The sequence below is a fragment of the Rhinichthys klamathensis genome, unplaced genomic scaffold (assembly GCF_029890125.1).
Source record: "Rhinichthys klamathensis goyatoka isolate OS25496 unplaced genomic scaffold, OSU_Roscu_1.1 h1tg000253l_1, whole genome shotgun sequence".
NCBI lineage: Eukaryota > Metazoa > Chordata > Actinopteri > Cypriniformes > Leuciscidae > Rhinichthys > Rhinichthys klamathensis.
In genome coordinates this window covers 129,730-153,284 of record NW_026606775.1, presented here as the reverse complement: position 1 = coordinate 153,284, position 23,555 = coordinate 129,730, and the positions used below count along the sequence as shown (strand labels likewise).

Here is a 23,555-nt window from a genome sequence, read left to right as displayed (position 1 = left end):
TCTCAAAACAAGACAAGGTTCTCTCAAAACAAGAGAAGAGAAGACAAGGTTCTCTGAAGACAAGACAAGACAAGGTTTTCTCAAAACAAGACAAGGTTCTCAATACAAGACAAGGTTCTTTCAAAACAAGACAAGGTTCTCAAAACAAGAGAAGAGAAGACAATACAAGGTTCTCTCAAAACAAGACAAGAGAAGACAAGGTTCTCTCAAAACAAGACAAGGTTCTCTCAAAACAAGAGAAGAGAAGACAAGGTTCTCTCAAAACAAGACAAGAGAAGACAAGGTTCTCTCAAAACAAGACAAGACAAGGTTCTCTCAAAACAAGAGAAGAGAAGACAAGGTTCTCTCAAAACAAGAGAAGAGAAGACATGGTTCTCAAAACAAGAGAAGAGAAGACAAGGTTCTCTCAAAACAAGACAATGTTCTCAATACAAGACAAGGTTCTCTCAAAACAAGACAAGGTTCTCTCAAAACAAGAGAAGAGAAGACAAGACAAGGTTCTCTCAAAACAAGACAAGGTTCTCTCAAAACAAGACAAGGTTCTCTCAAAACAAGACAAGGTTCTCTCAAAACAAGACAAGGTTCTCTCAAAACAAGACAAGATTCTCTCAAAACAAGACAAGACAAGACAAGGTTCTCTCAAAACAAGAAAAGACAAGGTTCTCTCAAGACAAGACAAGGTTCTCCCAAAACAAGACAAGGTTCTCTCAAAACAAGACAAGACAAGGTTCTCTGAAGACAAGACAAGGTTCTCTCAAAACAAGACAAGGTTCTCTCAAAACAAGACAAGACAAGGTTCTCTCAAAACAAGACAAGACAAGGTTCTCTGAAGACAAGACAAGGTTCTCTCAAAACAAGACAAGACAAGGTTCTCTCAAAACAAGCCAAGACAAGGTTCTCTCAAAACAAGACAAGGTTCTCTGAAGACAAGACAAGGTTCTCTCAAAACAAGACAAGGTTCTCTCAAAACAAGACAAGACAAGGTTCTCTCAAAACAAGACAAGACAAGGTTCTCTCAAAACAAGACAAGACAAGGTTCTCTGAAGACAAGACAAGGTTCTCTCAAAACAAGACAAGGTTCTCTCAAGACAAGACAAGACAAGGTTCTCTCAAAACAAGACAAGACAAGGTTCTCTCAAAACAAGACAAGGTTCTCTGAAGACAAGACAAGACAAGGTTCTCTCAAAACAAGACAAGGTTCTCAATACAAGACAAGGTTCTTTCAAAACAAGACAAGACAAGGTTCTCTCAAAACAAGAGAAGAGAAGACAAGACAAGGTTCTCTCAAAACAAGAAAAGAGAAGACAAGACAAGGTTCTCTCAAAACAAGAGAAGAGAAGACAAGGTTCTCTCAAAACAAGAGAAGAGAAGACAAGACAAGGTTCTCTCAAAACAAGACAAGGTTCTCTCAAAACAAGACATGGTTCTCTCAAAACAAGAGAAGAGAAGACAAGACAAGGTTCTCTCAAAACAAGACAAGGTTCTTTCAAAACAAGACAAGGTTCTCTCAAAACAAGAGAAGAGAAGACAAGACAAGGTTCTCTCAAAACAAGACAAGAGAAGACAAGGTTCTCTCAAAACAAGACAAGACAAGGTTCTCTCAAAACAAGACAAGGTTCTCTGAAGACAAGACAAGACAAGGTTCTCTCAAAACAAGACAAGGTTCTCTTAAAACAAGACAAGAAAAGGTTCTCTCAAAACAAGACAAGGTTCTCTGAAGACAAGACAAGGTTCTCTCAAAACAAGACAAGACAAGGTTCTCTCAAAACAAGACAAGACAAGGTTCTCTCAAAACAAGACAAGGTTCTCAATACAAGACAAGGTTCTTTCAAAACAAGACAAGACAAGGTTCTCTCAAAACAAGAGAAGAGAAGACAAGACAAGGTTCTCTCAAAACAAGAGAAGAGAAGACAAGGTTCTCTCAAAACAAGAGAAGACAAGGTTCTCTCAAAACAAGAGAAGAGAAGACAAGACAAGGTTCTCTCAAAACAAGACAAGGTTCTCTCAAAACAAGACATGGTTCTCTCAAAACAAGAGAAGAGAAGACAAGACAAGGTTCTCTCAAAACAAGACAAGGTTCTTTCAAAACAAGACAAGGTTCTCTCAAAACAAGAGAAGAGAAGACACGACAAGGTTCTCTCAAAACAAGACAAGAGAAGACAAGGTTCTCTCAAAACAAGACAAGACAAGGTTCTCTCAAAACAAGAGAAGAGAAGACAAGGTTCTCTCAAAACAAGACAAGAGAAGACAAGGTTCTCTCAAAACAAGACAAGAGAAGACAAGGTTCTCTCAAAACAAGACAAGAGAAGACAAGGTTCTCTCAAAACAAGAGAAGAGAAGACAAGGTTCTCTCAAAACAAGACAAGAGAAGACAAGGTTCTCTCAAAACAAGAGAAGAGAAGACAAGGTTCTCTCAAAACAAGAGAAGAGAAGACAAGGTTCTCTCAAAACAAGACAAGAGAAGACAAGGTTCTCTCAAAACAAGAGAAGAGAAGACAAGGTTCTCTCAAAACAAGACAAGAGAAGACAAGGTTCTCTCAAAACAAGAGAAGAGAAGACAAGGTTCTCTCAAAACAAGAGAAGAGAAGACAAGGTTCTCTCAAAACAAGACAATGTTCTCAATACAAGACAAGGTTCTCTCAAAACAAGACAAGACAAGGTTCTCTCAAAACAAGACAAGGTTCTCTCAAAACAAGACAAGGTTCTCTCAAAACAAGACAATGTTCTCAATACAAGACAAGGTTCTCTCAAGACAAGACAAGGTTCTCTCAAAACAAGACAAGACAAGGTTCTCTCAAAACAAGACAAGGTTCTCTCAAAACAAGACAAGATTCTCTCAAAACAAGACAAGACAAGACAAGGTTCTCTCAAAACAAGACAAGAGAAGACAAGGTTCTCTCAAAACAAGACAAGAGAAGACAAGGTTCTCTCAAAACAAGAGAAGAGAAGACAAGGTTCTCTCAAAACAAGAGAAGAGAAGACAAGGTTCTCTCAAAACAAGACAATGTTCTCAATACAAGACAAGGTTCTCTCAAAACAAGACAAGACAAGGTTCTCTCAAAACAAGACAAGGTTCTCTCAAAACAAGACAAGATTCTCTCAAAACAAGACAAGACAAGACAAGACAAGGTTCTCTCAAAACAAGACAAGACAAGGTTCTCTCAAAACAAGACAAGGTTCTCTCAAGACAAGACAAGGTTCTCTCAAAACAAGACAAGGTTCTCTCAAAACAAGACAAGGTTCTCTCAAAACAAGACAAGACAAGGTTCTCTGAAGACAAGACAAGGTTCTCTCAAAACAAGACAAGACAAGGTTCTCTCCCAGCTTGCATGAAAGCATGGTCTTTAAGTATCCACTTCACCATGTGTCACTCATCACGGTAATGCCGATCCCGCCTTCCAAGGCGCGGCCACTCATTGTCTAGACTGACAAGCACGATAGCTAATCAGCAACAACCTAAGAAAGTGAAAGTGAGAGAAACAGAGCGGAAAAAAACAATCCCCCCCACACACAACGGACGTAACATGCTGTCAACATAGAATTGGCACAAAATTGAATATCGAGTAAATTAACAAAATGTTCTGGAGGGGGAGGGGGGTGATCTAATCTCTTTATTATTATTTTTTCTTAATTTTTTTCTCTCTCTCTTAGGAATGATGCAATTACAAGACGGAGATGAAAGAAAATAATATATTACTAGTATATGCCCATGTGACCACAATTGTGAAAAATGAAATTGTGGGACAAATAATATGGCTAGGGCTGGAATAACTTGGGAAAAAGAAGATAAAAATAAACACTGGTTGGCTTTTTGGAGGAACTCAAAAGGTCAAACGCAGCAAGGCTTACGAATAGCAATAACGGAAAGAAATAGTGAATTGTGGAAAAATGTGATTACTGAAAACGGGACTGAGACTGATCAAATGGTAATACAATTCCGATTGTGGGATTTATTTGGAGATGTCGGAACTAATATTTTGGAGAGCATTACTGTGAAAAGTATGAAAGCTCAAAAGATTAAAATAGACAAGGAAACTCATAATATAATGGGAATAAAATATAAAAATACCTGGTTAGGAGGTTATTATCCCTTACCTATAGTAAGAATGTGATATGCAAATGATAGTAGAATAGTTTGGGCTATTCCTCCAGAAAGTCCTGAATACCATAATAAAAAGAATGTGCCAACACCAAAATACAAAATGACAGTTAATGTCAGTGGCATACTGAATGACCAAGAATAACTGACTGTTGATAGAAGTCTATGGACTGTTTATTATTTTGAAGGGGAAAAAAACATTTGTGTACACAGGATGGGCTTATCTAAATACAACTATAGACAGTAACCTTAGAAGACTGGATATTAATCAAGGAATTAATAGGATGTTGGCTTATGACGTCACATCTTATAAATCCATGGTTAATAAAATGAATTATGATGAAGAAGGTAAATGCATGCCCCCATTCCCATTATATTGGTATCCTCGCCCTGCCGCACTATTGCAATCTGTCAGGATTTGTCGCTTCAGTCGATTTAAACCTGCTATATTGCCAAAATGGGCTTAAGCCACGCCAATTTAAGACAAGCGCGATGTTTCTTAAAGGGGCCGCATATTTTATCATTGTATTCAAAGGGTTGGTTCATTTGGTAAGGCAATAGTCAGGGAAAGTAAGGCTATCGATTTGCCTCTTTTTTTAAAGTAAGGTCAACTAATTAGAAACAACACTTTGCTATAATTTCTATGGCTGCAACTTGTCAATCATTATAAACAAAAACTATCCTTTCTGTTGACAAACTTTGTCTAAAATTTAAAGTTACCCATTAATAACTTGGTCATGGAGCAATTGCGTAATGTCACATTTGAAAACCGCACTCTTGATTTTATGTTGCTTGATTGTATGATGTTTGAGTTGTTCCTCTTATTAATATAACAACTGAGGAAAATTAAATATTTTTTTACCCCAATATCTTGAATTTGGGGGGCATATTTTTAATGGGATTTCTGCCCCAGTGTAAGAGGTAACAAACAGTATAATGAGACAGTATAGAAATGATCAATCTCAAAAAGAAATGTGGCATAAAAAACATACAAATTGATCAATATTCTTCTAAATGTTCACTCTTTTGAACTAAAATCACTGAAAGAGAGTTGTTTTGTGAGTCACTTTAGAAGCTTCACCTCTTAAATCTCTCTAGTTTTCCACTCATTTAAAAAAAAAAAAAAAAAGAATGTATTTGATAATTGAATGTGGATCACTTGCAACAGTTTTTCATGTGAGCGTGAAGGCTTGATACATGTCTGAAACTCTTCTCACACTGAGTACAGTCGTACGGCTTCTCTCCAGTATGAACTCGCTCGTGCCTTTTCAGGTGTCCAGACCGAGTGAAACTCTTGTAACATGAGGAGCACTTGTAAGGTCTTTCTCCAGTATGAATTCTTTGGTGCTGTTTCAGATGACTAGATGTAGTAAAGCTCTTCCCACAGTAACAACACACATGATCTCTCACTTTATTATGTGTTTTCTGGTGCACTTTTAAACGGTCCAACCTCGAAAAACTCTTTCCACAGAGAGAACACACATGAGCCTGACCAACTGTATGAACAGTTAGGTGTTTTTTGAGATATGCTAGTGAAATAAAATATTTTCCACACTGATCACAGTGATGCGACTTCTCTCCAGTATGAACTTTCTTGTGTGATTTCAGGTGTCCAGACCGAGTGAAACTCTTGTCACAATATGAGCACTTGTAAGGTTTTTCTCCAGTATGAATTCTTTGGTGCTGTTTCAGATAATCAGCTACAGCAAAGCTCTTCCCACAGTCACAACACACATAAGCTCTCACTTCATCATGTGTTTTCTGGTGCAGTTTAAAACTGTTCATTCGTGGAAAACTCTTTCCACAGAGAGAACACACATAAGGCTTCTCATCTGAATGAACTTGCATGTGTGATTTTAGATGTGATGACAAAATAAACCCTTTACCACACTGATCACAGTTAAATGGTTTTTCTTCAGAGTGAATACGCAGATGAATTTTGAGTATGTATGAAGATATGAAACTCTTTCCACACTGAGTGCATGGATACGGTTTCTCTCCAGTGTGAATGCTCATGTGTGCCTTAAGGTGTCCGTTATGTCTGAAACTCTTTCCACACTGTGAGCAGGAGTGCAGCTTTTTGGCATTTGTTCCTTGAGTTTTGAAGTCACAGTGTTGCTTTACTTCATTCAGTTCTTCTCTTAGCTCTGTTATTTCCATCTGATCTAAAATGAACATATTAAGTAGTTATAATCAGTTTAAGGAGGATCATTTTAAGGAAAATTCAAGTGAACGCAAGCAGAAAACAAATAGAATAGGTTTTTGTCTGTGTAACAAAGTATCAGGGGTCTCATTTATAAAACTGTCCTTAATTAAAGTGTATGTGCGGCGGAAAGCAAAAAATGGCATACGACCAAAAATATTCAGACTTATAAAACTGTTCGTACACCAGAACCTGCACAGAATTCACTTTATAAATCCCAGTCAGCGGAAGATTATGCGCACATGCGTCTCCACCCCGAAATAACCACATATGGAGCTTACAACGCCTAGTTTTACTATGCATATCCTCATCGGCATATCATTTGCATATGCTTATTCATCCACGTGATACCATGTTTAACGATACAAGATATTAGGAAAATATGAAATGTGGATGTGCCGTCACATTACATTAATAAAAATCATAAGCCTATCCTTGCCCCGTTTTTGAATAAATAAATCAAATAGTGTAAAATACATTTTAGAGAACGTTTCTCAATCTTTTCCACTGGCCAAATAGTATTTTTAATTGATTTATATTTTTAATGGAAACTTTGTTGTGCATTATTTGCACAAAACTATTTTTCTCAGACAATCTGCTATTATCATAAGCAATTATCTCTGTAGTTAAAACATTAAAACAAAGAATGCCAGAGGGAAAGTGTTCAAAACATTGCATTCACAACAAATATTTATATTTATTCAATATAAAAAATGTTGCAACTTCTCAGTAATGATTTCATGTAGTTTAAGAGTTTAACTCCATTAATGAGAATGGCACATTTAATCTAAATGTTTATATCAAAAGTAAAACAGTTTAAATCATTACTTTATTTATTTAAAGTGTTATTGTGAACATGCACTGTATTTATGATGATTCATCTGCCGTTAGATAGGCAATATATATGTGTCAGTTTAACTCCAGCTCACCATCGGTGTCGCCAAACTGCTCCGTCTCCAAAACGTTTGCACGCATTGGTCAGAGTTTGCGTGCAGGTGCGGAAATTTTACCGTCAAGTTTGTTTTTATAAATCACAACTTATGCGTCGGAAGTGGCGTACGCCTTTTTCAGGGCCTGTTTTGTGTGAACGCAACGGTTATAAATGAGGCCCCAGATCTTTGATGTTGAAGGTTTGTTATATCATTCTCATGAATTTGAATAATTCAAATGTATTTGACACATTGCTATATACAAGGTTAGAAATCATTTAGATGAATTTCTAAATCATTTATCATTAATATACTACTTATTATTTCACAGCCACCAAAGCAGTCAAAAATGAAGAATCAAGAATGGACACCAACCTATTTGTTCCTCAGTATCTTCATGTTTTATTCTGGATGGTTCTGGATCACTCATGTCTTCAATCTCCTCTTTAATGAACTCCATCTTTAACAGTCACACAGATTTCAGCTGCTACTCCTGGAGTTTGTCCTTCTCTTGTAGGATGATGGGAATATTCCCAGTATTTATTGGTGAATTGTGGCTTCACTGCAGGTGTGAACTGTGTGATACTGACGCCCACAGGACCAGATCTGGAATTGGAAAGTTACTGAATTTATACTGAACTAATTTAATTACTTGATAGTTAAGTGAACATATTTGCTGTTAGAAATCGTTTTTTGACAAGGTTGTGTATTATCATCATATAAGAGATCTATAGGGTCATCCATATCAAAACAACCAAACTTCTACGGCAAAAGTTTTTTTATATTGTTAAAAAACCTTTTTTGAAGAAAGCCTAACATAAATGTTATGGATTTATATTTATGGAGTTATCCACTATTTTGTGGAGGGGTGTAAAAATGACTTTAGAAAGATGGCAAATCATTATTTTGTTTTTACACAGAGATTGGTGGGTCCCAATGTTCAAATTGTGGAATTTGACCCATTTTCAGTGGTCGAAAACCAAATACTGGTATAACTTTTCAAACAGTGGATAATTATTTTGTTTAAACGAGAATGTCTGAAGAATAACTAGAAATGTAGGCTATCTTGTTTCCCTCTATCAAAACAATTGCATACAATATCTCACTCTGAGTGCCAAAAATACACAAAAATTATGTGAATATTTCCAGTATTTATTGGTGAATTATTGTGGGAGAAAAATTTGTAAAAGAAAAGAAAATAAACAATTAAATTTACATTGAATTACTTTCATTGCAATTAAATTTTGAACATTTGTTTTAAAAACTTTTAGAAATATAGGATATTTTAATGTGGTTTGATATTAGTAGCATTTAAAACAAGGCTTGTTTAATACTTTCCCAAAGTCTGAGGCAAATAACAGTTTAATCATGTTTAAATGAGCTGCTGAAAAACCTCTAATAGTTCCCTCTTTTCACCTCATTCATTATGGTGATGTCTGTGAAGTGGAACATTAGCACATTTTATTGGTGTCAAGAGGCTAAAACAGAGTCAGTGAAAAACTCTCTGCCAACATATTATAACACACTAATTAATAATTACACCTGCAAATCCAGAGGTGAAAACGATGACATGTTCTTAAATTAAATCTCTCTAGGGGGTTTTGGGATCCCCCCCCCCAAAAAGAATATTGTTGTGATTTTAACATGTAAAGATTCTGGTGCAATCTGACACATTAGTTAAGTAATAAAGACAACATTTTCTTCAATAAAAAATAACAGATTTATTGACAGTACAAGCTTTTAATTCGACTTTAAGTCAATTTGATATTAATTCTGGGCCTATCAGCTACAGAAAATGGCACATTTCCTCAAAGGAAAAAATATCTCTCAACTAAAAGCTGATTTATACTTCTGCGTCAGTCAGACCTACACCAGAGCCTCTAGTCTACGCTGTAGGCCACGCATTGGTTTTCATTTATACTTCTGCGTCGCTGTCCGCGTTGACGCGCAGAGGGAACATGTGAAACCCCCTGAGGGAGGGTTTCTAGACCAATCACAGCGCTTGCATTTGCGTAGAATTGACGCGTTGTTATATTTTTGGAGAGGTCAACGTCAGGGTACGCCGAAGGGTACACATGCTACACAGCCTACGGCGTAGCTACAGCGTGAGTTCGACGCAGAAGTATAAATTGGGCTTAATTCTGTAAGCTATACAGAAAACCCTAGATGGTACATCATTATAATTGTCACGGAATGGTTGTATCAATAAAGCACACGAATAAGGAATATTCCAGGAAATAAGAAATATCCAAAAGAACAGGCAGAGAAACTCAAAAAACAGCCATCCCTCATAGATGAGACAAGACAAAAGAACTGAACCAAATAAGGAGTATATATATACATACATACCAACATGACATCATGACTTTGCGTAAACATACACGCCACTTTCAAGTCAAGTGGCGTGTTATCTATACGCATTTTGTGCTATCCGCGTGTATAGTGTTGTCACGATACTAGAATTTCTAACTTCGATACGATACCTTGAAAAATATTGATATTCGATACCATTTTCGATACCACGGAGAAAAAACTGCCACAATATTAAGGGGGTATTTTTTTTAATTTAAAGCTAAATATAACAAGTCTAGAACATGACAATGAGGTATATTTTACATGAACAAAAATGTCCTGAGTTCTATTTGTTTATATTTTTTAATTGGACCAGAGCTAACATGATGTATTTTAATTACCTACTGTTATCAAAGATTAAAATATACTGTAACAAAAAAGCACTTAACAGTATCAAATTGGAGGATAGAGAGTCAGTAATGTATAATAATAAGATTAAACATTCAATTTTCAGTTAAAGGCATGTCATTATTGAATTCAGAGATGCCATTGTCTAGCTGTTTAGTTTAATTAATATCTGTGTAATCAAATTGACGATAATCGCTAATGAAGGAAAATTGCAGAATTAAATAATTTTTGAATAAAGTTAAATAGGCACCAGTTAATTTACATTTGACCACAGTTACAATATTTACTTGTCTAAGATTCCTCAGTCAGATTATGTTAACATTAGACTCTTATCAACAACAATACATAAACCATCTTGGTTAATGTTTCAGAAAAGTTCAAATGAGAAGAGTTACAGTGTTTCCTTGAGGTTTTTTTTTAGCAGGTTTTTTTTTAGCAGTGGGGGCAGGTCTGTCCAAACAACAAACACCCCTGATGCTGAGCATATGCTGCTAAATAGTAGCCCTGGAGCCTGTTCCTTAAGTCTGTTTTCACCTATACAATAATTTAAAAAAAAATTAGTGATGTGAGGGATTATTGATAGTCAAACAATCTGTTGGGTGCCCGGAGCCCGCTCGCGTGTCCGCGCTATTCTCCGACATGCCCGCTCGCGGTGTACTGTGTAGCGCTTGTCCACGCTATTCTCCGACTCCGACATGCCCGCTCGCGGTGTGTTTTTTTTACGCGTGTCCACGCTATTCTCCGACATGCCCGCTCGCGGTGTGTAGCGCGTGTCCACGCTATTCTCCGACTCCGACATGCCCGCTCGCGGTGTGTAACTCGTGTCCGCGCTATTCTCCGACATGCCCGCTCGCGGTGTGTAGCGCGTGTCCACGCTATTCTCCGACTCCGACATGCCCGCTCGCGGTGTGTAGCCCGTGTCCACGCTATTCTCCGACTCCGACATGCCCGCTCGCGGTGTGTAACTCGTGTCCGCGCTATTCTCCGACATGCCCGCTCGCGGTGTGTAGCGCGTGTCCACGCTATTCTCCGACTCCGACATGCCCGGTCGCGGTGTGTAACTCGTGTCCGCGCTATTCTCCGACATGCCCGCTTGCGGTGTGTAGCGCGTGTCCACGCTATTCTCCGACTCCGACATGCCCGCTCGCGGTGTGTTTTTTACGCGTGTTCGCGCTATTCTTCGACATGCCCGCTCGCGGTGTGTAGCGCGTGTCCACGCTATTCTCCGACTCCGACATGCCCGCTCGCGGTGTGTTTTTTACGCGTGTCCGCGCTATTCTCCGACATGCCCGCTCGCGGTGTGTTTTTTACGCGTGTCCGCGCTATTCTTCGACATGCCCGCTCGCGGTGTGTAGCGCGTGTCCACGCTATTCTCCGACTCCGACATGCCCGCTCGCGGTGTGTTTTTTACGCGTGTTCGCGCTATTCTTCGACATGCCCGCTCGCGGTGTGTAGCGCGTGTCCACGCTATTCTCCGACTCCGACATGCCCGCTCGCGGTGTGTTTTTTACGCGTGTCCGCGCTATTCTCCGACATGCCCGCTCGCGGTGTGTTTTTTACGCGTGTCCGCGCTATTCTTCGACATGCCCGCTCGCGGTGTGTAGCGCGTGTCCACGCTATTCTCCGACTCCGACATGCCCGCTCGCGGTGTGTTTTTTACGCGTGTCCGCGCTATTCTCCGACATGCCCGCTCGCGGTGTTCTTTATCAATCAACCAAAGCCGGTCGCGGGGGCGCTGCCCTCGCCATCTTTCCATTCACTTCACTTTTGCTATTTAACCAGAGCGAATGAGACGAGTGCGTCACGTGTGGTGTTTGTCAACGCGCCTTTGGAGAGAAGTGAAAGTGACTGCTCGGCTAGTATCGATACTTCGGGAAATTAGTATTGGTACCGTTCAGATATTTCAGTATCGATATTTATCGAAATATCGATATTTTTGACAACACTACGCGTGTATGTCCACGCCGAAACGAACCGTCATCTTTTGCGTGTATGTCTACGCCATTAAATGTACGAGCGAAACTAAGCAAAATGTAGATCTACATCTGGGGAGCGATATTTTTTTCCTAGGATGGTAGGGGAAGACTCATAAATGGTATTAACCCCAGTGACGGGTAGGTTTAGGGACGGCAGTAGCGGAGTGGCAATCGGGAGAGTCGGGACTTTTCCCGGTGGGCCGGTATTGTTTTGAGGCCGTGAGGGCCGGTCTGATAATAGTTATAGTGATAATATATTATATTAGCAATACCATCTGGCGGCCTGATGTGCGGCCGCTTCCGCTGGTCAAACTGTCACAGTGCAGCCTCTCTGTCTCTGCTCAACACCGTGGGCCGGTAGTGTTTCGAGGCCGCGAGGGCCGGTCTGATAATAGTTATACATTGCAAGTTCGCCATGCGCACTTGGGGCCCGAGCGAGGGGGGAAAAAAGTTTTTTTTACATTTTCGATAACGGAGTGTATATTTGCACTAAGTGCCTGTCTTTTTAGCAAAAAGATGCCGTGACGGAATAGCTACAGTGGCGTAGGTCGTAGGGCGTGAAGTGCTAGAGGACAGCTTTTGATGCGCTCGACCCGAGTTCGAATCCGCCTTTTGCCGAACTCTTTCTTCTCCCTTTTCCCAACACATATGAGATGTAAAATGTACCGCCTATACCATAAAGGTCTCTAGCGTTATATTTTGCCAACGAACTAAAATCGAAACCATGATATGGCTTTGTGCCTTTATAAAACAGCACAAGACTTTAATTAAGTATATGGGCATTCTGTTTGTGCTGCGTGATTGAAAGAAAAGTGCGCTCTTTGCTCACGCGATCAGCATGGTGATCTGGTGTTTTCTCCAAAATAAAAGCTCAAGGGTTTATTTCTTGCAAGTGAAGAAATTAGGACAAAAGTATTTTAATTTTCCTATACTAGTGTAACAGGGTAAAATATACTTTTGAAATATTCATTTTCATTTATACAGTAGCCTACATTTATAGGCGTCACATTTTTACGTCATAGGAATAATTATATAAATCATTATTACATTATTATAATAATTGTTTGGCATCCTAAAACACCATTGATAATGTAATGTAGACTGAGACTCTCATAACTAAAAAGATGTTTGAGCCCTCTTTAATGTCCCGGTACAAGTCAATGCTTTTTCTTTGTTCAATGAGCAGTTCATGGGTTGAAGCTCTTAATTTTGACCTCTCAAAGAGCACCAGATGATGCCTTTAACCTTAAAATGTACAAAATGTTCTTACGGGGGAGCATGCCCCCGAACCCCCCTAGAGGGACAGAGGTCCACCCAACATAGTTTTACAAAATCTTATGTGAAAGAACCACCATGAACTTTACTCCAGCATAGTACAACAAAGTTCCTTTTAAGTCAGTAAAACTGTAAATGCCATATTAAAATGTCTTTGGACAAAATATACATTTGGCCTGCCTAAGAGGGGACCTACAAGACATTGTGCCCAGGGGCCTCTGAACTCTTAATCCGGCCCTGCCGGCGACGAGGGCCGGTGGTCTACGAAATGTCCCGGTAGATTTTTTGGTCCCACTCCGCCCCTGAGGGACGGGGTTGTTGGGGTAGGTCATATATTTATATATACAGTAATGTAACGTTAAGTCAACGGCGTTGATAAACACACTGAAAAGCGATTATGCGTGTTGATAGCACGCCAAAAATGGAAATACGAATTGCCGTGTCATACATACGACATTTCATGAGATCAGTCTGTACATACACAAGACTAATTATGGAGCAACAGGTGAATGAAACAAAGAACCATATGGGAAAGCTGTGTCAACTGAAGATGAGCAAACAGAAGGTGAACACAATGAAAACAAAGACAAAACAGAACTAAACCCTGACATTACCCCTCCCCCTTCTTGACTGGTGAAGATTAAAATCTCAAGTGTTTCTAGTTTTTGCAAATGTGAAGGCTTGATAAACTTTTAAAACTCTTCTCCCATGGAGGGCAGTGGTACAGTTTTCACTCCAGTATGAATTCGCTCGTGTGATTTCAGAGATCTGGAGCGAATGAAACTCTTGTCACAATATGAGCACTTGTAAGGATTATCTCCAGTATGAATTCTTTGGTGCCGATTCAGATTGTCAGCTCTAGTAAAGCTCTTCCCACAGTCACAACACAAATGATCTCTCACTTCATTATGTGTTTTCTGATGCAGTTTAAAATGATCCAGTCGAGAAAAACTCTTTCCACAGAGAGAACACACATAATGCCTCTCTTCTGAATGAACTTTCAGGTGTTGATTTAGATTTGATGACGAAATAAACTCTTTACCACACTGATCACAGTTAAAATGTTTTTCTCCAGAGTGAACGCGCAGATGACTTTTTAAACCGGTTGCATCTCTGAAACTCTTCTCACACTGAGTACACTGGTAAGGCTTCTCTCCAGTATGAAGTCGCTCGTGTGATTTCAGGTGCTCTGACCGATTGAAACTCTTGTCACAAGATGAGCACTTGTAAGGATTCTCTCCGGTATGAAAACTTTGGTGCTGTCTCAGTTGGTCAGCTCTTGTAAAGCTCTTACCACAGTCACAACACACATGATCTCTCACTTCATTATGTGTTTTCTGGTGTAGTTTAAAATGATCCAGCCTTGAAAAACTCTTTCCACAGAGAGAACACACGTACGGCTTCTCATCTGCATGAACTTTCAGGTGTTTGATTAGATGTGATGACGAAATAAAATCTTTACCACACTGATCACATGTAAATGGTTTCTCTCCGGTATGAATTCTTATGTGTATTTTAAGGTGTCCTTTTTGTCTGAAACTCTTTCCACACTGAGGGCAGGTGTAAAGCTTATTAGCTTTGATGCTATGCTGTTCCTCCTCTGTTTCATTAAGTTCATGTTTTTCAGGTTTAATCTCCATCCACTCTAAAATAAAAACATTATGTTGTTAAAATAAGTTAAATTGTATTCTGATTTAAAAGAAGAAAGCAACAGAGTATAAAGTATCAGATCTTTGATGTGCCAAATTTAAGTTCTGTCATTCTCGTTAATCCATTTAAAATTTAGATGACAAAAGGTATTCAAGATTATGAGGTAATTCCATGTCAACTCAACCAGAGGTCACCGGCTTAATTTGGATTTTTTTAAAATTGGTGAAAGAAATACATAAAAGAAGTCAAAATAATAAATGTCATGAATGTATATTGACTGTGTAATCCACTGATTTGCAGAGGGGGGTCAAAATGATAATTTTCACCTGAGATTTGGAGCCTAATTACAGGGGTGTAAAAATGACTTCAGAAAGATGGCAGCATCGTTATTTGATTTTTAGACAGAGACTGATAGGGCAGGTTCCACTTCAGAGCGTAAAAGTGCCTTGAAGAGGGCTCTCTAGCAGAAGTGATGGTGTCTACGACTGCTTGTGGTAAATCACCTAAGTCCGCCGTGTCCCGTCCAGAGGCTAGATATGGAGTTTCCAGAGGTCTGGACGCGGGTGTCATATGGTGCCCCGTCTCTGAGAAAGCAGATCCTTGGGTCAAGTAGGGGCTTCGAGAGTACCATGAGTTCTGGGAACCAGGTCCGGTTGGGCCAATAAGGGGCAACTTGCAAGACCTACTCCTCTTCCTTCCTGACTTGGCAAAGTGTCTGTGCGAGAAGGCTCACTGGGGGAAACGCATACTTGTGTAGGCCCCGGGACTATCTGTGTGACAGCGCATCCATGCAGAGGGCATGGGAATAAAACAATAGCCAGTCGGAAGAGTCCGGAGAGAGAACAGGTCTACCTGTGTGGATCCGAAGTGGTACCATCTCAGCTCCTCCTGATGACGCCTAGGTATGGAGCTTACACTCGCCCGGGGGATTCATAGGAGGAGATGGCAGGCGAGCTGCGACATGCGGCGACAGCGAAGACCAGCTTGATGGTTGATGCATGCAACAGTCGCAGTGTTGTCCGTACAGACCAGTACCAGCTTGGCTCTTGTACGTGGCCCCCAAACCGGTGATGGAGGCATCCATGGACCACAGTATGCCTGGACTCTTGCTCTAGGACAGGGGTCAGCAAGTAAGTTTGGCATCAGGCCAAAAAAAAAGTTTGCCACTAGATGGCGTGCCAAAACATAGTCAAAGGATAATTTAAGAAATTAATTGATAAAAAATGAAGTGTTGCGTCATTTCTGACAGGTCACGTTGGTCAAGCTGATCCACGTCTACCTATAGGAATACGACGACTATCACTGTATACATATACATATTATATATATATATATATATATATATATATATATATATTTCATTCAAGTTCGTTTGCTAGGCTTATGCGATCATATTGGCTATGTGCGTTACTTATCTGCTGTCATTGGCTCTTTAGTCATTGTCAACTGCTCCTGTTGCAAATGCTGTGCAGCACAGATTCAAGCAGCTTGCGGTGATAGTTAGGAAATAACTATTCATAGTGTAAACGGAATCATTTCTGCTGTGGCACAGCTCTAAAAAGATAGTAAACAGTCACTATTCAGTTGACTCTAACCCGTGGTTATCTGAGGTTCTTCGTGAACACCGGACCAAACTCAGAGCAGCGGAGAGAAAATGGCGCAAATCGAATGATACATCTGACCTGAGTATGTATCAATCTCTGCTCTCTGCTTTTTCTGTTGATGTTCACGCTGCAAAATCTTCATACCTTCACAACAAGATCAACACCGCCCCTAACACACGAACACTTTTCAAGACATTCAACTCTCTCCTCTGTCCACCACCACCACCACCACCCACCTCCTCACTAACTGCTGATGACTTTGCTAACTTCTTCACTAACAAAACAACAACTATCAGCAGTCAGTTCTCTAATCCACACACACAGGAACCTAGACCAACCACTCCCACAGCCAATAACCTTCTCTCCTCCTTCACTCCACTAACCGAGGAAGTAGTATCTAAACTTATCCTCTCCAGTCATCCTACCACCTGCCCTCTGGACCCCATCCCCTCACACCTTCTACAAGCCATCTCTCCCACACTTTTACCAGCACTAACACACATCATCAACTCATCCCTCCACACTGGCACTTTTCCTACAGCATTTAAGCAGGCTCGGGTAACTCCACTGCTTAAAAAACCAACATTAAACACATCACTCTTAGAGAATCACAGACCAATCTCTCTCCTACCATTCATTGCGAAAACACTTGAACGAGTTGCTTTCAACCAAGTATCATCTTTCCTGTCTCTGAACAACCAGCTGGATGTCAACCAATCTGGCTTCAAGAAAGGGCATTCAACCGAGACCGCATTACTATCGGTCACAGAAGCTCTGCGGATCGCAAAAGCTGCTTCCAAATCATCAGTTCTCATCCTCCTGGACCTCTCTGCTGCCTTCGACACTGTGAATCATCAGATCCTTCTGTCCACTCTCTCATCACTGGGCATCACTGGAACTGCCCTCCACTGGTTTGAGTCCTATCTCACAGGTAGGTCCTTCAGGGTCGCATGGAGAGGCGAGGTATCCAAAGCACATCAACTGACCACAGGGGTTCCCCAGGGTTCAGTGCTTGGACCACTCCTCTTCTCCATTTACACCACATCACTGGGACCCATCATACAGGCACATGGTTTCTCTTACCATTGCTATGCTGATGACACTCAGCTCTACCTCTCATTTCAACCAGATGATCCCACAGTAGCTGCTCGAATCTCAAGCTGTCTGGCGGACATCTCGGCATGGATGAAGGAACATCACCTGCAGCTCAACCTGACAAAAACTGAGCTTCTCGTCCTCCCTGCTAATCTGTCTCCACAGCACGACTTCACTATCCAGCTAGATTCTTCCTCAATCACCCCATCAAAGTCGGTCAGAAATCTTGGTGTAATCTTTGATGACCAGCTGACCTTCACAGACCACATTACAAAGACAGCTCGATCATGCAGGTTTGCAATGCACAACATCACGAAGATCAGGCCTTTCCTAACTGAGCATGCAACACAACTTCTTGTCCAGGCCCTGGTTATCTCCAGGCTTGATTACTGCAATGCTCTTCTGGCTGGACTTCCATCATGTGCAACTAAACCTCTACAAATGATCCAGAATGCTGCTGCTCGTTTTATCTTCAACGAGCCCAAAAGGGCCCACGTCACTCCTCTGTTCATCTCCCTGCACTGGCTACCACTTGCTGCTCGCATCAATTTCAAGGCATTGACACTTGCTTACAGATTGACCACAGGCTCAGCTCCCTCCTACTTTCACTCGCTCCTACGAGTCTACATCCCTACCAGAAGCCTACGATCAGTCAATGAGCGACGGCTCGTGGTACCTTCACAAAGAGCCACAAAATCACTCTCCAGAACATTCTCATTCACGGTTCCATGCTGGTGGAATAATCTGCCCACCCTCATCCGGAATGCAGAATCCCTGACAGCATTTAAAAGACAACTGAAAACTCATCTCTTCCGTGAGCACTTAACTTAAAAAAAAAAAAAAAAAAACTTTAAATCCTCACTTGTCTGGTTTATGCTACTCTGAGCAATGTTTGAACTCTGTATTTTGAGCACTTCTTGGGCTGCTATTGTCTCTTCACGATGACTCGTTTGGTTAGTCCTCAGATGTAAGTCGCTTTGGATAAAAGCGTCTGCTAAATGACTAAATGTAAATGTAAATGTGAGTCAGTTCAGCGTTGATTCTGCCGGGTATCTGACATGCTTGTTCTTGGAAATCTAGTTCTTGGAAACACGGCGTTCTTAAAGCTATAGTGTATTGGAAATATGCTTGCTTCTAAAGGCTATCTGGTTGCTATTGGAAACATGCTCATTCTTTATTCTATTCGATTATTACAACATGCTGGTAAAGTTAGCACATGCTTGTGGCTAAAGCTGATCTAGATTTGTGCAAAATACACATTAGGTATGTTCACAGCAGAGGGCTGTCATTCAACACTAACAAATTCATATCTTGATGATCCCGTGAATAAGTGTGGACTCATGGGAGTCATCATCTCCACCTCCACAACCAATGGAATTCACTACGACGGGAGCAGAAATCATTTTCATGAATGAGGAAGCACACTGTACTTAATTGCTTAGCTGCCCACTGCATATGACTCAGAGCTACATGGTATATGCATCCCCGACAAGACTACACTAGTTTTAATACTAGTCTTCTGGTTATATAACATGCTGTTGTATAAGTTTGTTGCTGCTAGTCAGAGCTATTGCTGTAGGGTGTATGATTCCCTTGCCAAACTACGCTAGTTTTAGCAATAGTTTTGCGAGGGTTGTAAGCTTTCCTCAATTGATCCCATACACTGTTAAATTGGCTACAGCAACACGCTTGTTGCAATGTGTCCTTGCTTGCTCCAGCTTGGGGTGATGCTTCCCCCATAATATTGGATCTATAGCGCTAAAATATGCCACTAACATCAGGATGTATTAACCATTCTATCAGCATCAGTCGTATTGAAGGTATAGCGTTATAAAAAAGGCATCCAGAAAATTCACTGTCAGTTTGTGTTGGGGGATTTTGGCATATGGTTTTGTTTTGGGGGGTTATTGCTGCTCTCCCTGCTCTTATCCATGCTAGGCTGGATGGATGTGCAGGGAGTTCTTGCCCAGAACATAACCATACCGCCAATCCTAACTGTATGCAATAGCCAATCGTAAATGTTTTTTTTTTTAAATTGTTTGCATGCTGGAGGTACGCTATTGCATCGAGTGCAGTGTGATCTTTACAATTAAGCTGGAAAATGGCACTATCAAAGAGTAGGGGTGTAACGGTACACAAAAATCACGGTTCGGTACGTACCTCGGTTTTAAGGTCACGGTTCGGTACGTTTTCGATACAGCAAAAAGTAAGAAATGCCAGAGAAATTCCCTATTAAAAGAAAAAATATTTTTTAAATAAGTGTGAGTTTTCCTACATCTTGAAACTTTCAGGTTTATAAATGGGTGTCATCTTTGAAGGATGAACAAATAATGTTTTGGTCATCACATTAAAAATAACATTTAAATATATGAAGAGTTCAGATGCAAAAGCCATTTGAAATTTTCTTCTAGAATGATCATTTTTATCAAGCTTGTATAATGTATATTTAAGTTCAGTAATTTCACTTAAATGGCAATGAAGATTACCTATTAATTGTCATTTGTGTGAAATTACTGAACTTAAATATACAAGCTTCATAAAAATGATCATTCTAGAAGAAAATTTCAAATGGCACTTAGAGGCTTTTGCATCTGAACTCTTCATATATTAATTTATATAATATTTGAGTTTTGAAGTGCTGGAAAAAGATGTGTGAAGTACTTGAAAGCATTTCACTATTCCAGCCAAACTGGTTACAGTTAGTGTTACTATATTAAATCCATGGTCAATGTTGCTGGTCTGTGGACGTAAAGTATTACTAGTTCATTCACGGCACAATATTTCTCCTGTCCTGGTGTCCACGTCAGCGCTGTTTGATCTAATAGAGATCTACGGTTAATAACGGAGAAATGTGAATGCTTCGTTCTCACTAGATCTCGCAGCGATGTTATTACTTCAGTGGCAAATTCAAATGTTTTCTTCACCGGATCTCTTAGCGCTGTGTTGTAACAGTGTCGCTTGATCAAGATCGGCTCGCGCTGCACAGATGTTGCTGGTCCGAACTGATAAACGGTCCGAGAAGCACATAATGAGTACCGCAGTTTCGTTCCGCTTTCATTACGCTTGCCATTTGATGTTGCGCAACGCCAGCGCGAATTTTGTCGGCAGGAAAAATGGTCCAAGGAATCGTTCGGTTTGTATGCGTACCGAACCGGAAGCCTCGAACCGGAAGCCTCGAACCGAAACGGTTCAATACGAATACATGTACCGTTACACCCCTATCAAAGAGTCTAAAGAGGAAAGTTGACAGAGAAAATAGGCCATACAAAAAAGAATGGAAAGACAACTATGTGTTCATCCTACCTAGTTTTGTGTCTTATCTGAAAAGAAATGGTTGCTGTTTGCAAAGAATATAATATTAGACATTTCATGATGGCTATTTGAGAGGTGTGTCTAGCGATCCAGACTCTTTTGAATGTCTTTCAGAACTTTGTGAGTGATTGTGAGTAACTGTTGCTGTCATATCAGATTTATTTCAGAACCAGCCGCTATCAAAACTATCTGGCTGCGAGCGCGGGCCAGATATTATCTGCCGCCTGTTGCCGAACACTGCTCTAGGGGCACTCCTGCCCAGAGAACGAAGGGTCTGACCACGGGCTGAGGGTTTGGCAGCAGGCCAGTGTGATTGTCACACAGAGCGTGGCACTCTGCCATACCCATCTCGGGACTGGGCCGTGAAGCCAGTGCTGAAGCAGTCTCATATGAAGCAATCCGAGCGGCATTACTGCGGCTGTGGATGCTATATGCCCCAGGAGCCTCTGATAAAGTTTCAGTGGGGCCGCTGTTCTGCTCTTGAGTGTATTCAAGCATTTCAACACTGACCAGACATGTCCCAGTCCAGCTCCATACCAAGAAAAGAGCTTTTTTTGTATTATTTTATACAAATGTTCATTAACATAAACAACCAAATGTAAACAAGCCAAATTATAGCAATATTGCTCATTTACATCCGCAGTCCCTAGGCAGGTACACACAAATACTCAGCTATACAGACAACACTACAAAGAGACAATACCCCAAACACATTATTACAATTTCAAAAAAAAAATGTTGATTCGTGTTGACACACACCTGATTCGTCATAAGGCACCTCTTCAGATGATCTTGAGATGAAGTGTGATTAGTAGAACATTGTCTTATTGATTGCGGTAAACTATTCCAATATTTGCTCCCTATTACAGATACTACTTTGACCAAAAGATGTTTGCCTATATGGCACTTCACAATCCTCTCTAATGTCAGACCTGGTACCAATACCACAATCTGTTCTCTGTTTTATAAACTCAATGGAGGTGGGGCAAGTCCATGCCGCATATTTGAACAGGCATATTTGAATTTTTTTTTAATTTTCAAAACTCAATTTTTATTTATTTTTTTATTTTACAGTAATGAAATGAGAGGGTTTTTTTATTCAACACTTTTTTCACCTTATACAGTGAATCTATTATGTTTTCTATTATAGTTATGACCAACTATATTCCCCTAGACACTCAATATACATCTGTGAAATTTGATATTTTGGCTCTCATCAATATTTTTGTTTGTCTTTCTTCAGAAAAAAAATCAAAAATCAAAAATTTGCACAAGGGGAGCTTCTGAAATTTGGTTGATTTGACATGGAATGACCCTTTGACCATTTAGATGGATTTTCTGTATCATTTATCATCCAATGTGTTGAACTGAAGATTTGTTACCTTAATTTTTCTCAGCAGTCAATAATGAAGAATCAAGAATGGACACCAACCTGTTTGTTGCTCAGCATCTTCATATTTTATTCTGGATGGTTCTGGATCACTCATGTCTTCAATCTCCTCTTTAATAAACTCCATCTTTAACAGTCACACAGATTTCAGCTGCTACTCCTGGAGTTTGTCCTTCTCTTGTAGGATGATGGGAATATTCCCAGTATTTATTGGTGAATTGTTGTGGGAGGGGCTTCACTGCAGGTGTGAACTGTGATCACTGTGTGACTAACGCCCACAGGACCAGATCTGGAAAAATTAAAATCAAGATACTAAATATATAATGAAGTGAGCATATTTCCTGTTAGAAATACAGTGTTTTGACAAGTTTGTATACTATATAAAACAGACCTATAAAAAACAACCTAATCTGTAACACAGGATGTTAAATATGGATAAATCGACACATATTAAATTCTTAAATTAACATTTCAACTAAACGTAGAAACGCTTTCCAAGGGAACATTTCAGCAGTTGTATGTCCCGTATTTCTATCTACTGAATCAGTGATTCGAAGCATCGTTCTTTTGAGTTGATTCTTTCTGTGAAAGTGTTTGCAAGACGCTGAATCGCCTATGATTTCATACACAATATTACGGTTGCGCATTGGTGCCACATTCATATTATTTCTCCACTCAATTATGTCGTAATAACGAGATGATGATATGTAATTTTAACAATATTTTTATCTCATAATAACTAGATGTTTTGTCGTTATACAACATATTTTCTCGTAATAACTAGATATTATGTCGTTAAAACATCTTTTCTCGTAATAACGAGATCTTTTGTTAAAATGAAAAAAAAATTCTCTTTAAAACTACATATTTTCTCGTAATAAGGGCATGTTTTGTACAGTGATGTCTAATATGCCTTAATCCACATTTGAGAATTTATAAAGCATATCGTGCCTTTATCGCACTTAACAGAAGTAATCGCAAATACGTAAAATAACTTCTGCAGCCTGTATCAGTGTCCATTACAGCGTATTGTTGTGATTTACTGATGTACAGGTCACAGAAAGCCTACTTCATCTATCTAAACCAAATTTTCAAACATTTTGTGGCCATGGACTAAGGTAGAACATTTTCCCAAGGACCCCTGAGCCCATAACAGCGATTAAACTCAAAGTTAGTGGGTGGGTGGGGGTAATAAACATATTATAATTAGTTATGTATATTTATAGTTTTATTGCGTATCCCTAAATTGTATATGTTGTGTCGTTTTAACGACATAATCTAGTTATTACGAGAAAATATGTAGTTAAAACGACGTAATATCT

At 39.9% G+C, this 23,555-nt stretch overlaps 4 protein-coding genes across 5 annotated transcripts in view; 1 reads left to right on the top strand and 3 right to left on the bottom strand.

Moving 5' to 3' along the window:
* Window positions 1-7,816, bottom strand: part of LOC130101164 (gastrula zinc finger protein XlCGF7.1-like) — a 30,268-nt gene extending 22,452 nt beyond the window's left edge. Inside the window, exons 1-3 of the mRNA XM_056266751.1 lie at window positions 7,607-7,816; window positions 5,673-6,264; window positions 5,317-5,459 (exon numbers count right to left, since the gene is read on the bottom strand). Coding sequence (XP_056122726.1) covers window positions 5,317-5,459; window positions 5,673-6,264; window positions 7,607-7,691 — 820 coding nt within the window. The 5' untranslated portion in view covers window positions 7,692-7,816. The remainder of the gene's footprint in view (window positions 1-5,316; window positions 5,460-5,672; window positions 6,265-7,606) is intronic.
* Window positions 1-23,555, top strand: part of LOC130101150 (gastrula zinc finger protein XlCGF7.1-like) — a 260,846-nt gene that overhangs the window by 158,283 nt on the left and 79,008 nt on the right. The window lies entirely within an intron of this gene.
* Window positions 1-23,555, bottom strand: part of LOC130101127 (zinc finger protein 501-like) — a 47,833-nt gene that overhangs the window by 24,103 nt on the left and 175 nt on the right. Inside the window, exon 1 of one of the 2 annotated variants that reach the window (XM_056266712.1) lies at window positions 7,828-7,894. The exons of the other annotated variant lie outside the window; for it this stretch is intronic. The gene's annotated coding sequence lies outside the window, so the exon portion shown is untranslated. Of the gene's footprint in view, window positions 1-7,827; window positions 7,895-23,555 lie in introns of those variants that run through there. 2 annotated transcript variants of the gene reach the window in all.
* On the bottom strand, window positions 13,678-22,515 carry LOC130101142 (zinc finger protein 239-like). The gene is made up of 2 exons (XM_056266730.1): window positions 22,276-22,515; window positions 13,678-14,827 (listed from the first exon to the last, which is right to left on the bottom strand). The coding sequence occupies exons 1-2, from the start codon at window positions 22,358-22,360 to the stop codon at window positions 13,875-13,877; spliced, it is 1,038 nt and encodes a 345-aa protein (XP_056122705.1). The 5' UTR covers window positions 22,361-22,515; the 3' UTR covers window positions 13,678-13,874.